Here is a 17,912-nt window from a genome sequence, read left to right on the forward strand (position 1 = left end):
GAGAGGGGTGCAGGGCAGCTGGATGTCACTCCAGCTACCCCTTCTTCTCAAGGAGTCAGCCAGGGGCCCTTGGGCGCCCATAGGGAGGAGGATCAGCAGATGTGCACCCCGGGGCCATCGACCCAGGTGACTCGGGGTGTCTGGCCCATCCAAATCCCCTCTTCCTGTGACCCCAGCAGCTCCAGCCCTACAGGCTGAGGAGGGCGCCACTGCCATACAGCAGGACCTGGAAAGCCGGCTGGGGCCCTCCAGGACCTGGCCTTCCAGAGGACACCCAGCAAGGCCATCACAGACAGCAGTCACCAGGCTGCTTCCACCTCCGCTGTGTGTGCCCAGGGAGTACCAAGAAGTAGAGGCAGGGTTAGGAAGTTTACAAATATGTATTTCTTTCGAGTACAAACCCGTTTCCATCTTTTTCAGATGAAGTTACATTTTTTCATAGTTTGCCATTGTGAGATTTGAACTCTTGATCTTGTGGTTGCAAGCCCAGTACCATAACTACTTGGCTATTTAGGCCAAGAAGTTGCACAGCCTGGGCATGGATGTTAATCACTTGTACTTAATATTCACTATTGTAAATTAACTCCCAAGAATGTCTCCTTGCCTTTGGCTCCTTGTTAAAATGAGCAGTATTTGTATCACCCAGATGTGAAATCTTGGTTCCTGCACAAGGCAAAGGCAAGTGTCTCAGTCCAGGGCCTCTTGTGCTTTGCTTCAGAGCAAAGTGATGGTCCGGCTTCACACTCGCTGGATGCATTAGTGGTGCCTGCACCTCGATAGTGCTTGTCATTGTTGCCAGACTGTCGTGGTCAGGCGTCACAGAGTTCTCTCATTCTCTCTGTGTGCTCTCAGTGCCTTTAAGGTGGTGCTGGCCCCCATCACACCAGCATCTGTGACCAGTGATGCTGTGCTCCTGAAGGGCTCAGGTGCTGAATGCAGAAAAGGATCAGGTGCATTTAAAGTTTCTCCATGATATGACCCTGGTCACAGAGCGCAAGCGAGCTCCCATCAGCCAGACAGAAGTCAGAAATTCACAGAGGCTATGTGAAGATCTGTGAAGATCTCCTCACTGCAAGTCGTCATCGTCTTGGAATCTAACGACTATTAGAGCCTCGACTGTGTCTCTATGAGATGAGCCTGAGTCAAACATTCACAGTTTCAATGTGAGGATGTCAGGACTGTCCTCACTGCATCTCGTTATCATCCTCCATGAATCTTGCAACTATGAGGGCCTCCTGAGTGCACCTGCCTCATCTGGCCAGTGCAGTGGCCTCATCATTGTCATCCACTTCGATGTCCTCCTCATCGGAGGATATGTGCAGCTTCTCCATATCCTCCTCAGCCCCCCCCACCCCAGCTGTTGCAGTGCCAGGTTTATGGAATGTGCAGCAGGCGACAATGATGCATGACACCCTCTGGGGACTGCCAGACTTGTCGAGGCACCAGAACCTCATTTTCAAAATGCCTATCGTTTGCTCCATCAAAGTCCGGGTTGCAGCATGAGCCTTGTTATACTGTCGCTCTGCTGCAGCCTGAGGCCGCAGCACAGTTGTCATCAGCCACATCTCCTGTGGGTAGCCCTTGTCCCCCAGGAGCCAGCCCTGCAGCCCCTGAGGACCATGGAAGATGTCAGGGATCTGAGACCTGCTAAAGATATAGGAGTCATGGACCGTCCCTGGGAACCATATGCAGACCTGTAGTGATAGTCTGTAGTTTGTGGTGCATACTGTGCTCTGTGCTCAGGCTCAGGCATTCTCCTAACCCGCACTGCAAGGCTGCGCTGTTAGCTTGAACCATGATAGATACTGGCCTAAACCTTAATAAAGACATTGTAAGGGGCTGTGACACCTCCACCAGTGATTGCGCCATATGCATCTTTCACAAGGGAATGTACAACTTGGCCAGTTTGGCCAATTGCTGTGCTGCCCCCTAAAATGCACATTAATTTGCAGTCTGCAGCCAAAGGGTGAAAAGTTCTGGAGCATTTGGTGGAACTTTCATGCTTTTGTGTTGCTTGAGTGAACAGAAAAGCATCAGAGGCCTGGCTCCAAGCATGTCAATGGAGCTGCAGCTGAATAGCCTCAGCTGCAGAAGAAAGCTTGCTTTACGAGCTTTTCCAAGTGAGTGGCCGCTTCCCTCACTCACCCTGACGTATGCTTGTGTACTAAGTACTTCCTTAGGTCTGTGCTGCCTTTCCCCCTCCTGCCCTGCCCCTGGGGTTATAATCCCCAGCTGAGGTTACCACTGGACAAGCCTGATCCCAGAGTGGGGACCCATCTTGATAGATGCTAACTTTTATTTGTTTGTTTAGATGCGTGGAGAGGGTTAACTGAACAGAGTCACCGGAGTCAGCTAATGAACTTTTAACAAAAGCATAAAACATTTATTAAACAAGGAAAGATTAACTATATTACAATACTCCTTCACCCACAACTATACCTTTACAAATGTATACAAATTTGTAAGGATAACACAAGTTACAAAAGCTACCTTATACTCTAATGTTCACAGTGAGTACACAGCCCATGTACCAATTAGCGATCCATGGTCAAACACACCACACTCTGGAACCAAGTGACAGATGCCACTCCAGAGAGATGCTATGGATCTTTCCTCAACTATCCCGCCAGACGCTTGTCACACTGTGAGCCAACCAATGTTCCTGAACTCTGTCTTTCACACAAGGATTTCCAATTTCCAAGAACTTGCCGGGGAATCTTCTCCCAAACTGATACTTTCTCTCAGACACTTTTCACAAGGGTCCACCTCCACGGTTTCGAACTCTCCTTCCAATGTTCCTCTTCCCTGGTCACCACATGCATTCAAGCTGTCTTCCATGTGCTTGCTCTCTCTTTAACTCAGCTGTTAACAGTACACCGCTGCTTCACATGCCCATAGCAAAGTGTTACAGCTGTCTCTTTGAACCTTCTAGCCTCTTGCCTTAAATCTGCTTCCTTTAAGCTTGAAGCTTTGAGCCTTCATTTCTGCTCCTTACTTTTAATTTCACTTAACGGACCTTTTCCGGGTCCCTGTCCTTCCTTTGACTAGAAGGCCTGCTTGGGACTTTCTCCTGTTCCGCTCCACTGGGTTTTTGGGTTTTTTTTTGCTCCAGTCTCCCCTGGCAGCTGTCTTCAAAAGTACTTAAAACAGCTTAAAAGAACTTAAACAGCTTCCAAATCAAACTGCTGTTTCTAATTTCTTGTGTGTGTGTCTGTGGGAGGGACTTGCCTCTCTGGACCCCTGTTGTTAGGCAACAGCCCGGTTTTTCTACTTTTATTGTTTAACTTAGCTGCAGTAGTCGTAAAATTCTCATCAGAAATGCAGACACCTTTTAAAGTGAAACTAAAATTCACTTTGACCTTTTCTTAACACACAGCTACAGAAGTACAAATCAAATTTAAACATTAAAGCTAAAACTCATTCCTAGCATGCACAAATACAAATATAACTTACTTAAACTACCTCTATTTCCGAACACCAGCATGTGCTTAAGTAAATCTTCACTCTGTGCTGCCTTACCCATCCCCATGGCCTGACCCACACTGAAGACCTTGTCCTGACACTGAACTGAATGCCAGACTTGCCTGTGCCCCCTTGAATGTGAGGCACCTCTTCCTTGATGTCCTATAGGCGATGCTCACGAGCACTTTGTAAGGTTGTGTTCACTCATCTCCAAGCTTCCCTCAAAGTTCAGGTCACCAGGCGCATACCTTTTATAAGCAGTCATGAAGCACACTGATGTGGACAATAAATTTGACGTGAGTGGATGATTCTGGTCAGCAGGGCTTATAAGTAGATGCAAACGTGCGGCGTTGGGAAACATGACCTGCCATTGACAGGTGGAATGGGCAATCGTGAACTGGTTTCACAACAGCGTAAAACTGATTTTTGGCTTTCTCGCCGTATTGTTCTCCCTAGCCTACCATGATGCCCGATGCCAACAGAGCTGGAAAATTCTGGCCAAAGTGTCTGCAAAGAGATATAGGGCGGAATCTTTCTGTGGCGTAGGAGATCTCACCTGCCAGCTGGAGAGCCAGTGAGAGACCCACACTGCCTCTTATCAGTAAAGCCAACCAAACCACAAGCCAATCAGGCTCCTGGGGGTGAAGTCTCGCCTAATGAGAGCTGCCAGTCAATCAGAAGCCAGCCGCTGTTGTGCTCAGCAGCATCACAGAGGCCATGGCAGCTGCAGGTTGGGCAGGCACTAGAGTCACAGGATGGCTTAGTGACCCAGGCCACAGATAAGCAATATGTGGGTGTTTAGGGCAAGGGGGTGTGTTTGGTGGGGGGCGGGGGGGGGAGGGGGTGAATGGAGCGGGGGATGATGGGGGTTCTGCAGGTTGGGGTCGTGGCAAGAGGGGGCAGGTAGGCCGGAAGCAAGGGCAGGGGTGTCCCCCCCACTGCCGATGTCCAGTCCTTCAAGCACTGAGTGCCTTTGATTGAAGAGCCCCACCCCTCCTCCTCCTGGGGTGACAAGCGGCCCTCATAGGTTCATCTGTCATGCACGCCGCATGGCAACAGCTCTGCCTGCAGCTGGGTTAATCCCAGGGATGGTGGATGAGGCTGTTAAGCAGTTCTTAATTGGCCACTCAATGGTCTCAGTTGGTGGCGGGGCAAGAAAGTCGACCATGAACCTTCCCACCTAAAGCCTAATTCAGGTGGAGGTAGGAAGGCGGCAGGTTTTGGATTCGCCACCATCCCACCTAAGTACATGTCCTTCCCACCTCCAAGCTCACACCAGCAGATTTCACCCCTAGACATGTTAAGTGAATGGGCAACAAGGTGACAGATGGAATATAATGTGGGGAAGTGTGAAGTTATTCACTTTGGTTGTAAGAATAGAAAAGTAGAATATTTATAAAAGGTGTGAAACTTGTAAATATTGATGTCCAGAGAGACTTGGGTGAACTTGTACAAAGAATACAAAAAGTTAGCTTGCAAGCATGGCAAGCAATTAGGAAAATAAGTGGCATGTTGACCTTTATTGCAAGGGGATTGGAGTAGAACAATAAAGAAGTTTTGCTAGAATTGTACAGGACCTCAGTGAGACCGCACTTGGAATACTGTGTGCAGTTTTGGTCTTCATATTTACTTGCATTGGAGGCAATACATTGAAGGTTCACTGGATTGGTTCAAGGGATGAGAGGGTTGTCCTATGATGAGAGGCTGAGTAAACTGGGTCTATGTTCTCTGGAATTTAAAAGAATGGGAGATGATCTCATTGAAACATACAAGATTATGAAGGGGCTTGACAGGGTAGATACTGAGACGCTTCCCCTGAATCTATAAGTCTCAGGATAAGGGGCTGATCATATAGTTCTGAGATAAGGAGAAATTTCTTTACTCAAAGGGTTGTGATTCTTTGGAATCTTCCATCTCCAAGTGTTGTGGAAGCACCATATATTTAAGGCTGAAATAGGTGGATTTTTGGCCTTAGCAATCAAGGGATATGGGAGTGGGAAAGCGGAGTTGAAGATCAAGATCAGCTGTGTATCATATGATTGAGCAAGCTTGACAAGTCATATGGTCTTCACCTGCTCCTATTTCTTATGTTCTTAAGTTCTTTAAAGGATTAAAAGGTCTTTTCTCCAGAGAACTTTCAACAGTTTAAACAGGTCAGAGGCTGGGAATTCTTTGGAGAGTAACTCACCTCCTGACTCCCTAAAGCCAGTCCAGCATCTACAAAGCACAAGTCAGGAGGTGATGGAATACACTTCATTTGTCTGGATGAGTGCAGCTCCAAGAAACTCAGCATCGTCCAGGACAGAGTAGCCCACTTGATTGGCACCCCATCCACTACCTTAAAAATTCACTCCCTCCACCATCGATATACAGTAGCAGCAGTGTGTACTATCTACAAGGTGCACTGCAGCCAAGTCTGCTTCGACAGCACCTTCCAAACCCATAACCTCTACAACCTAGAAGGACAAGGGCAGCAGATATCTGGGAACACCACTACCTGCAAGCTTCGGTCCAAGCCACTCACCATCCTGACCTGACTTGGGAATGTATCGCCATTCCTTCACTGTTGTTGGGTCAAAATCCTGGAATTTCCTCTCTAACAGCTACCTACACCACATGGAGTGCAGCGGTTCAAGAAGGCAGCTCACCACCACCTTCTCAAGGGCAGTTAGGGATGGGCAGTAAATGCTGGCCCAGTCAGTGACATCCGCATCCCATGACTGAGTGAATTAAAAAATTGACCGTTACATTGGTCACTTGTGAAAAAGTTACCTTTACCTTGGGAATAATAAGCTTGGTAATTTTGATTTTAGATCAGGGAGTTTTTTTCTGAGATGATGTAGATTCTGGAAGAAACAAATACAACTCATTGTAATAATTTGGGGAGCTATTGGTGCTTGCCTTGCCTCCAGAGGAAGCTGGTACATTTTGAGGGTCCTCATTTCTCAGGCAGCATCCCAAGGTTTATACTGGGGGAAGAGTGGAGGACAATGCCAATTGTGGGTCAACTTCAGCTCTCTGGATTGCTGTGGAGTCAGGAGGAACAGCACTGATTCTGCTGGCTCTACAAGTACGTTTTTTCCACGGCTTTCTGGTGAGGACTTCAGCGACTGCTGTAGAATCCTGAGTGGAGCAGGTCTGGAGTCTCTACTCATAAACTACTAATTTAGTGCAGGTATCCTGAAGTAGGCACATTTAAGGGGTGAAAACATAACAGCAGCAGAACCCTTGGCATAGATCAGTTAAGCAACCATTTATCTCCCATTTTGGCTCTCATACCTATGATACAGTGCACAAAGGTCAAGTTTCTACCCTGGTGAGTTTTGTCTCGGTCATTTGTTTCTTTAGGCATTTTTCAACAAACTACCTCCAAGCCATTGGCAACTCTGAGATTCGGGGGATTGTTTAAATAAAATCCTTAAACCAGACCAATTGCATTTCAGATAAATTCTGTTGTATTGGTTGTCACGTGTTAGATATTTGGCAAAGAGTACCACATTTGAAAATATGCGTGATTGTTGGTTGTTGATGAGGGATGAACTGCAGAATTTTCTTTTTAAATAGATCAGTATGTTCTGTTTAGGCCAAGTACAGGTATACAACAACAATCTGATTTATATACAGCACTCCTTCCCTATTACAAGGTACTTTAGAACTTTTTTCAATAAAGAGGAAACAGATTTGGTGGACACCAAGGAAAGGGGATCAGTAATTAGTTGATTATTGTACACAGGATCCAGAGCACCTGAATAATTGGGAGAGCTTTTGCCAAAAGTGAGAAAAAAAAGCTTTGAATATTACCAAATCTAGTAAACAGATAGAAGTTGTGCACTTGTCACTGTAGGGAAGACATTCATATTAGGAAACCAAAGTTTTTAAAGGTGTGAATATTGTTGGTTTTTGTGTTTATGTTTAAGCATGTCTGTGTCATGTGTATTTGCAGAAAAGAGAGGTAAGATCTGCACTTGCGAGTCTGCAAAAAGCATCCTGTCAAATTGCATCACATATGCACATGTTTTCACAGTGGTATGTGATTTTACCATTTTGCAGGTTGATGAGAAGGAAAGGGAGCCTAACGAGCAGGAAGAAGAGGCAGTAGCTGACGATACCAACCAGGAAGGGGAGAATGAGGATGAAAATTATGAAGAGGAAGAAGATGAAGAAGAAAGAGATGTCCCTGCTGCAAAGACAAATCGGCGGGCAGAAATGTGACATTTTTATAATTAGCTTTTTATTATTTTTGTTTTATTGCCTAATTTGAATTGATCAACCTGCAATCTTTTATAGATACTTCCAGGTAAATATATTTAATATAGTGTTTTTCAGGTTAATTTAAATTTGGACATATTTAAAGGTAATGTATTAAAACCCTTCAAAGGTATCTGCTTTCTTATTTGTAATTTATAATAAATTCAGTATGAAAGAATCATCCACAAAAAGTTCATAGTAAACTGTTTTTAAATGTTAAGATGTTCAGTCATACTTGTTTGAGGTTTTCTTATACGTACCTCATATGAAAGTAATTATTTCGATGCAAAGTCAATTGTAACTTAAACAATTCTTAAAAATTTCTGAAGTTCATCAAAACCTATTTTCTAACAAGTGATATTTATCATCAATATGATTAGGTATTAATTTGTAAACATAACTGATCATGTATTAAGCACTGCTGTTATGCATTGCAAATTGGGTAGGCCATGACTTTGTGCAATAGTGTAAAATGAGTGAGGGCAAGTCAGCAGTCAATTTACATCTCTCCTGATTTTAATTTCCATTGGCTCGAATTGCCCATTTTATACTTTCACGCAAAGTCAAGATCTACCCCACTGTAATCCCAACTGCTTGTCGAAGTTAAATTTGTTCTCAGTTTCATAACAAAATGTACTTCATAAAGAACTGTTCTTTTTGTAGTACACTTAGTAATTTTTCCAGTATTACCGTATCCAGTACCGTTAAGTTATGTTGAGTTCTGAAGAAGTCATATTGGACTTGAAACGTTAACTCTGTTTCTCTCTCCACAGACGCTGCCAGGCCTGCTGAGTTTTTCCAGCACTTCCTGTTTTTATTTCAGATCTCCAGCACCTGTAGCATTTTGCTTTTATTAAACCATTATGTTATTGAGTGGTAGTCTGTTCAAAGGATATTGAGTAAATTTTTTCTGTGTAATAGGGAGACTCAATATAGAAAGAATTCATTTGTGCTTAATGAATTACTGTTTATATTTTTGTCCTTTTGTTTTCTGAAGGAAAAGTATATTGTATTTAAAACTGTTTTAAAACCTATTGCATTGAAATGACAATCAAACAAGTAAGAAAGCCCATAAAGATATAAGCAGATAAACAGTTACTAGTTTGGTTATTCTATAAATGTCCTTAACTTTCTTCTTGTTCATGAGCAAGTAAATTGGTGCAATTTAAATTTAATCTTTCATTTGTGACCATATGGTAGTTTGCAAATTGTGAGAATAAAAGGGTATGTAAAGAACCATATAGCGCCTACTCCATGAGATTGACCAATCTGCACATATGATATGGTGCTGATATTTTAATAATTGTGATGCATTAAAATTTAAAGCTTTAAAATTAAATACATAAGTCATCATGACTCTTTTAATGTCAAGATGACTGAATTTCTATAAAGGCAAAAGGTTAGCTTTTTCTAAAGAGTTTTTAGTCAACATTGTAAGATGTTGTATAGTGCATCTGAGTCAACTAATATTTGTGTCATTGAAGCAAAGGAATGCTGATTTTCAATATCAAGTTTATAAGTACAATTGAATAGTTACATCGTGCCTAGTATTACAACATTAAAACAGGGCATTCGAGCCAACATATCCATGTGTTTATACTTCACATGAGCCTCCTCTCATCTTCATTAAACCAATCAACTTATTCTTGCATTCCTTTCTCCATCCTGTGTTTATGTAGTTTCCCCTTAAATGCATCCTTGCACTTCACTCAACCATATCATGTATTAGCAAGTTCCACATTATAATCACTCTCTAGGTAAAGAAATTCCTCCCGAATTCCTTTTTGGATTTATTGTCTATCTGAATTTTATGGTTCTTAGTTCTGGTCTGTCCCACACAAGTGAAGACATGTATATATCTACCCTATCAATCCCTTTCATAACCTTAAAGAACTCTAACAGGCCACTCCTCAGTCTTCTCTTTTCAAGAGAAAACATCCCAACCTGTTTGCTCTTTTCCAATTGGTATAAACGCTCAGTTCTGGTATCATTCTAATAAATCTCTTTTGCACCTGCTCCAATGCCTCTATATTCTTTTCATATTATTGAGACATGAACTGTTCACACTACTCCATGTGGTCTAACCAAGGTTGTATACAAACTTAACATAACTTCTGTGCTTTTCAATTCTACTGTGCTAGAAATGAACCCAAACACTTTGCTTTTGTGTGGCCTTGTTAACCTGCATTACTATTTAGTGATTTGTGAAACTGCACCCACCACGTCCCAGATCTCTCTGTTCCTCTACCCCATTTAGGCACTTATTTTCCAAAGAGAATATAACTTCACTAATCTTCCTAACAAAATATATCGCCTCACATTTAGTCATATTGAAGTTCATTTGCCAATTGTATGCCCATTCTTCGAGTTTATTAATGTTTTCCTGTATTTTGCTGCAGTCCTCCTTTGAATTAAGTACACCTCTCAATTTGATGTCTTGCACAAATTTTTAAATTCCCAAGTTCAAATCATCCTTGCAAATGTTGACAATTAGTGGTCCCAGCACTGATCCTTATAAAATACCATTTTCCACATTTTGTAAGTCTGAAAAACCACATATAACCCCTGCATTTGTTTTGTCACCAGCATGCTATCCATTCTGGTACTTGTTTTCTGATGTGCCTTCTGACCATATTCATGAGTCTTGGTATCTTATTGAAGGGCCTTCTGGAAATCCATTCATATTACATTTACTATATACCCCTTATCTATTATTTCTCTTACTTTTCAAAGAATTCAATAAGGTTGGTCCAACATAACTATCCCTTTGAAAATCCAGGCTGACAACTCTTATTATGTTTTCATTTTCTAGGTGTTTTTCTGCCCTATCTTTGAGTAAGGGTCCCATTATCTTTCCTGCCACTGACGTTAAGCTAATATATTTCCTCGGACTTGTTCTGTCTCCCTTTTAAGCAAACACTTTTTAAATCAAATCAGTTTTGAAGTAAAATGGTAGTGACATATAACCATTTTGCTTGGAATAGTAAAGAGAACATTGTTTTTGAGATGTTAATTTACTTTAAGGGCACAATAGGACAGTTATTGCTCTATTGTAACATGCGGGAATTTAACATTTCTGTATGGTATTCACATGTGGTTGGTTGGCTATGTTATTTTCACATTGCCTGAACACTTTTTAAATAATAGTCGTAGAACTAGCTTGATACTCTACCTGTTAATAAATAACTTCAATATTTTAGTATGTTACCAAAGTGTATAATGCTGTTATAAGAAAAATATGCAAACATTTCTAATCAAACTCAAGCATAGATGTCCATTCATGTGTTGTTTTTTATGAGTTTTTTTGATGGGGTGGGGTGATTATGCAAACAGCTTTTCAGGATAGATTTTTGCCAGGATTTGTTGTCAGCAATATTCATGTAGCCAGGTACATGTGAGAGCTCCTGTTTACTGAACTTTATTTCAGTGTAAAGTGTATATTATGTAAATACTAATGCTGATCAACAAAAAATAAAGACTATATAGTAAAATACAATGATTTCTAAAGAAAATTAAATGATTATCTGAAATTATTTGCCATCATTAAACTGTGTGATTGTCCAATGTTTTGTATTATGTGCCTTTTTGTTATTGAAGTATAATGGCTCGAATTATTTTTCTTTGCTCGATACATTTTCTTACATGATTTTAAACAAATGCATCTGCGCAACAGCATTTTGGAAAATGATTATAGAAAAAAAACTGTTTCTTTTTCATATTAATCACATCTACTCATCATTAAATATGCAATTTTTTGGTGAGGATAATTCCTTAGGTACATAGTTATTTTTCAGAACTTAATTGCAATTGAAGATTTGTGGGTGCTAAGAGTTTGCACTATAGACCTGTTTTTCAACGGGTAGATCAGAAAATGGCTCTGCTCTGTGATGTAAAAACCAAAGATGAAGTGAATTTGGACCAGCGGAGCTGGTTTCTAATGAGATGGACTACAAGGTATGGAGCTACAGCGCAAAACTTCCTGTAGTTTGGAATGTGTTAATGTCATGTCACTGTGAGAAGGCATATCTCATTGCCCCCATAAACCTGTGGATAATTGAAGCAAAGTTGGATAGCCCCTGAAATTAGGTATGGGGATTGCGATGCATGATTAACCTGCAAGTGTTCAAAGTGACATAGGCAGTTTGCAACCTTCGTGCAGGCTCTTAATTAGAATGATTGTCACACGCAGCCCAGCACTGAATGAATGGCTGGATGTCTCAACAGGGGGCCTAGGTTCATGCGAGGCTAGCACACTTACCACTTAGCCTGCATTACTTTAAAGCCAGCCCACACCTCTCAAAGGTGAGGTGTATTCTGGCTGGAGCAAGGGCTGGAACTGGGTACTGAAGAGTTGAAGACCAGTGAGAACCTACAGAAGTGGTGCAGCAGGGCAAAGAGTGTGCCCTAAGGTTTTGGGATTCCCATGATGGAGACCTTGGTGCAGGAGTTGCTAAGGATGAGTGAGGTCTTCTTCCTCAGAGATCCTCGAGACAGGTATGAGAAGACATTGGGAGCAGATAACCATTGTGGTCGATGCCAGTGGTCTAATCCTGATAGCTGAATGCAGTGCTGCAAGAAATTTAATGACCTCACATGGGTGGTCAAGGTCAGCGAAAGCATCCTCACAAGCATCCACCACTGCTCCATTCACCAGAGCCCTTTCACTTGCTCATGGACAATCTCTGTCAACCACAGCTCATAGCTTAGTAGCCTAATCCCACCCTCACATGCTTATCTTTACTGCAAGCCCCACAGACTCATTCACAGCTTGCACCCACTGTCAGCTTTTCAACTGTAGCAGGCACATCACACAAACACATTGCACCACACTAACCAATGCATGACCCTCTCTTGCAGGACAAGCTGATCCAAAATAGGAGGCAACAATGGCTAACCAGCAGGGCCAGGCAGGGCTGCATGCGCTCACCTCCATGGAAGAGATGGTACCAGCAATAATTGGAATGGTTGGCACTGAGGCAGTGGCCAGTGGCAGGGCTGAAATCTTTGAAGATAATGGTATGTTTCTTCCTAGTCTACCTTCTCACACTCTACCCTCATCCTGCAATCTGTTATGATTTAAAAGCTGCAGGTGGTGTAACCATGCACCTCTTGCGTTCCCCACCTTCACTTACCCCAACCCTACCCTTGTGCCTTTATGCTATCAGATACCGAAGAACTGTAGCCTACAAGCCAGTGGTGCGGGAGGCTGAATGCCTAGAGGGGGGAAGAGACTGATGACGAAGAAACACTATTACTCGATCTGACACTCAGCCGCTCAGTTACTGGCACTACATGTAACTAGAGGGCAGCTAGCATTAGAGGTGAGATCTGCATGTGGTGATTCTTCAGGTGTGAGTGGATTGCAGCCAGGCCAGGGGAAAAAGATTGAGTGGGTGCCAGTTCATTGGAGGGCTAGGTTGCACTGGAGTACTGTTGCAGAGGACTCTGATGAGGATCTTGATGGGGCTGAGTTTTTCCAGGTATTTTTGTTTTTGTTTTTGTTTTGGATTTCTAGCATCAGCAGTTCTTCACTTTTATCTCGATGTTCCATTATGTTCCATTAAGTTTTGATATGCAATTTAGTTTTACCTTTAGCAAGTTCAATTTAAATGCCAAGGAAATATCATGATAGAGCAGGTTAGACTGGTGCTTCTTGTTAGTTACTGAAACAATCATTACATTTCCAATAATACACAGAACCCATATCAAGAAATTGGCCTGTGTGTTGTCAAAACAATTTGTCACATATACCCACAGCCTGTCCTCTAAGACCTAGTATCAGTGCCACACTGTGCTGTGAGAGCTTTTGCAGAAATGATCAATAAGAGAGTATAAGGTAAGAAGTTTAAACTTGTTTTTAGGCATGAACTATCAAAACTGAAGCTAACACTGTAATGGTAGCTGTTAAAGAAATGCTCTTCTGGACTTACAAAAGCTGGTGAATGGTATTGTGTGTAAATCATGAACTTATGTTTGAAAAAAATTAAATGTGAAAATTAAAACACAATTTACTTAAACCAGTAAAAATATAATTTATACATAGACTTTAAATTTTCAGAAGAAGATTGAGGAGAGACTAAAACTAAATGGTGCAATGTTAAAGGGCGTTTAGGAACAGTGAGACCCGGAGATTTCCATACATAGATCTTTGACGGTGACAGGTCAAAAGCTTTTTAAAAAAGCATATCAGATCTTTGACTTTAAAAATAGAAGAGAGTACAAAAACAAAGAGCTTATACTAAATCTTTATAAATCAATGGTTAGGCATCACCTAAAGTATTGTGTCTGATTTTGACACTACACTTTAGAAATTTCTTATAAGATCTACTATTAGGAAGGATGTCAAGGCTGTGGTGGGATTGCGGACGAGATTTACCAGAATTATAGCAGGGGTGAGGAACTTCAGTTGCATGGAAAGTTTAGAGAAACTGGTAATGTTCTCTTTAAAGTACAGAAGGTTAAGGGGAAAATTAACCGAAATGTTCAGAAGTATGAGGGATGTTGATAGAGTAAATAAGGAGAAAATTTTTCCACTGCTGGAGGGTTGATAACCAGAGGACATAGACTTTAAATAATTGGAATAAGAATCAGAGGAGAGAGGGTCATTTTATAGAATTAGTTTTTATGATCTGGATTGCGGTACATGGAACATGGAGGAGGCGGTGTCATAGTGTTATTCTCACCAGACTAGTAATCCAGAGACCCAGGTTAATGCTCTAGGGACCAGGGTTAGAATCCCATGGCAGGTGGGAGAAATTGAATTCAATCAATACCTGGAATTAAAGTCTAATGATGACCATGAAACCATTGGTGATTTTTGTAAGTTTATATGGTTCACTAATGCCCTTTAGGGAAGGAAATCTGCTGGACTTACCTGGTCTGTGGTTGACTCTTAACTGCCCTCTGAAACGGCCTAATAAATTGCCATTCAGTTGTATCAAACTGCTAAAAACAAGTCAATAAGGAGTGACATAGGCACTGGAAACAACAATGGCAAACTTAGCCCTGTCGACCCTCCAAAGTCCTCCTTACTAACATCTGGGGGCTAGTGCCAAAATTGGGAGAGCTGTCTCACAGACCAGTCAAGCAACAGCCTGATATAGTCATCCTCACGGAATCATAACTTACAGATAATGTCCCAGACACCACCATCACCAGAGATGGCGGCACCATGGTATACAGTCAGGGGAGTGTTGCCCTGGGATTCCCAGCATTGACGCCAGACCACCTGAAGCCTCATGGCACAAGGTCAAACATAGGCAAGGAAACCTCTGGCTGATTACCATATACCATACCCCCTCAGCTGATGAACTGTATTCCTCCATGTTGAACACCACTTGGAGGAAGCACTGAGGGTGGCAGGGTGCAGAATATACTCTGGGCGGGGGACTTCAATGTCCATCACCAAGAGTGGCTCGGTAGCATCACTACAGACCAAATTGACCAAGTCCTAACGGACAGCTGCTAGGCTGGGTCTGTGGCAAGAACCAACAAGTAGGAAACACATGCTTGACCTCATCGTCACCAATCTGCTTGCCACAGATGCATCGGTCCATGACAGTATCAGTAGGAGTGACCACCGCACAGGCTTCACATCTTCACATTGAGGATACCCTCCATTGTGTTGTATGACGCTACCACCGTGCTAAATGGGATAGATTTCGAACAGATTTAGCATCTCAAGACTGGGCAACCGTGAGGCTTTGTGAGCCATCAGCAGCAGAATTGTACTCATCCACATGGTCTGGCATATGCCCCAACTCTACCACTACCACCAAGCCAGAGGATCAACCATGGTTCAATGAAGAGTGCAGGAGGACATTCCAGGAGCAGCACCAGGCATACCTAAAACTGATGTATCAAACAGCATAAGCAGCAAATGATAAACAGAGCTAAGTGATTCCACAACCAACAGATTAGATCTAAACTCTGCAGTCCTGCCACATCCAGTCGTGAATGGTGGTGGAATATTAAACAACTTAATGATGGGGGAGCCCAGCACATTAGTGCAAAACATAAGGCTGAAGCATTTGCAACAATCTTCAGCCAGAAGTGCCAAATGGATGATCCATCTCGGCCTCCTCTGGAGGTCCCCAGCATCACCGATGCCAGTCTTCAGCCAGTTCGATTTGTTCCATGTGATATCAAGAAATGATAGAAGGCATTGGATGTTGCAAAGGCTATGGCCCCTGACAATATTCTGCAATAGTGCTGAAGACATGTGCTCCAGAGATTGCCGCGACCCTAGCCAAGCTGTTCCAGTACATCTACGACGCTGGCATCTACCCAGTTATGTAGAACATTGCCCAGGTATGTCTTGTACTCAAAAAACAGGACAAATCCTACTCGACCAATTACCGCCCCATCAGTTTACTCTCAACCATCAATAAAGTGATGGAAGGGGTCATCAATAGTGCTTTCAAGCGGCACTTGCTTTACAATAATCTGCTCACTGATATTCTGTTTGGGTTCTGCCATGGTTACTCAGCTCCTGACCTCATTACAGCTTTAGGTCAAACTTGGACAAAACAGCTGAACCCCAGAGGTGAGGTGAGAGTGACTGCCCTTGACATCAAGGCAGGATATGACCGAGTGTGGCATCAAGGAGCTTGAGAAAGACTGGTGTCAATGGGAATCAGGGGGAAAACTCTCCACTGGTTGGAGTCATACCTATCACAAAGTAAGATGGTTGTAGTTTTTGGAGGCCAATCATCTTAGTTTCAGGACATCACTGCAGGAGTTCCTCAGGGTAGTATCCTAGGCCCAACCATCTTCGGCTGCTTCATCAATGATCTTCCTTCCAACATAAGGTCGGAAGTGGGGATGTTCGCTGATGATTGCACAATGTTTAGCAATGTTCACGACTCCTCAGATACTGAAGCAGTCCATGTCCAAATGCAGCAAGACTTGGACAATATCCAGACTTGTGCTGACAAGTGGTAAGTAAAGTTCGCACCACACAAGCATCAGGCATTGATCAAAAGGACAGAATCTAACCATTGCCCCTTGACATTCAATGGCATTAGACCATTAGATGTAGGAGCAGAATTAGGCTATTCGGCCCATCGAGTCTGCTCCACCATTCAATGAGATCATGGCTGATTTGATAATCTCCAACTTCACTTTCCTCATAACCTTTGATTCCCTTACTGATTAAAAATCAGTCTATCTCAACCTTGAATACACTTAATGACCCAGCCTCTACAGTCCTCTGTGTAAAGAATTCCACAGGTTCACTACCCTTTGAGAGAAGAAATTCCTCCTCATCTCTGTCTTAAATGGGTAATCCATTACTCTGAGATTATGTCCTCTGGCCCTAGACTCTCCCATAAGGGAAACAACTTCTCAGCATCTACCCTGTCAAGCCCCCTAAGAATCTTATATGTTTCAATAAGGTCACCTCTCAATCTTCTAAACTCCAATGAGTGCAAGCCCAACCTACTCAACCTCCCCTCATAAGGAAATCCCTCCATACGTAGAATCCCCCACTATCTACATCCTGGGGGTTACCATTGACCAGAAACAGAACTGGACCAGCCATATAAATACTGTGTCTACAAAAGCAGGACAGAGGCTAGGAATCCTGCAGCGAGTAACTTACCTCCTGACTCACCAAAGCCTGTCCACCATCTACAAGGCACAAGTCAGGACTGTAAAGGAATACTTGCCTACATGAGTGCAACTCCAGTGACACTTAAGTTTGACACCATCCAGGACAAAGCAGCCCATTTAATTGGTACCCCATCCACAACATTCACTCCCTCCACCACCAACGCACAGTGGCAGCAATGTGTACCATCTACAAGATGCACTGCAGAAACTCACCAAGGGTCCATTAACTGCACCTTCCAAACCCATAACCACCACCATCTAGAAGAACTAGGGCAGCAGACAGATGGGAACATCACCACCTGCAAGTTCCACTTCAAACCACTCACCATCCTGACTTGGAAATATATTGCCGTTCCTTCACTGTCGCTGGGTCAAAATCCTGAAACTCCCTAACAGCACTGTGGGTGTACCTACATCACATGAACTGCAGCGGTTCAAGAAGGCAGCTCACCACCACCTTCTCAAGGGCAACTAGGGATGGGCAATGAATGCTGGCCTAACTAGTGGTGCCCACATCCCATAAATGAATTTTTAAAAAATACTTGCTAAGATGGAGGTAACAGATTCAATAGTAACTTTCAAAAGGTAAT

At 42.8% G+C, this 17,912-nt stretch overlaps 2 protein-coding genes across 2 annotated transcripts in view; both read left to right on the forward strand.

Moving 5' to 3' along the window:
* Window positions 1–11,271, forward strand: part of golim4a (golgi integral membrane protein 4a) — a 149,327-nt gene extending 138,056 nt beyond the window's left edge. Inside the window, exon 14 of the mRNA XM_041177301.1 lies at window positions 7,513–11,271. Within this exon, the coding sequence (XP_041033235.1) occupies window positions 7,513–7,674 (162 nt within the window). The 3' untranslated portion in view covers window positions 7,675–11,271. The remainder of the gene's footprint in view (window positions 1–7,512) is intronic.
* A 1,379-nt stretch (window positions 11,272–12,650) lies between these two features.
* The window catches only part of LOC121287412 (transient receptor potential cation channel subfamily V member 6-like), a 46,582-nt gene continuing 41,320 nt past the window's right edge, over window positions 12,651–17,912 (forward strand). Inside the window, exon 1 of the mRNA XM_041205266.1 lies at window positions 12,651–12,726. Coding sequence (XP_041061200.1) covers window positions 12,651–12,726 — 76 coding nt within the window. The remainder of the gene's footprint in view (window positions 12,727–17,912) is intronic.

The sequence above is a fragment of the Carcharodon carcharias genome, chromosome 2 (genome assembly GCF_017639515.1).
Source record: "Carcharodon carcharias isolate sCarCar2 chromosome 2, sCarCar2.pri, whole genome shotgun sequence".
Classification (NCBI taxonomy): Eukaryota; Metazoa; Chordata; class Chondrichthyes; order Lamniformes; family Lamnidae; genus Carcharodon; species Carcharodon carcharias.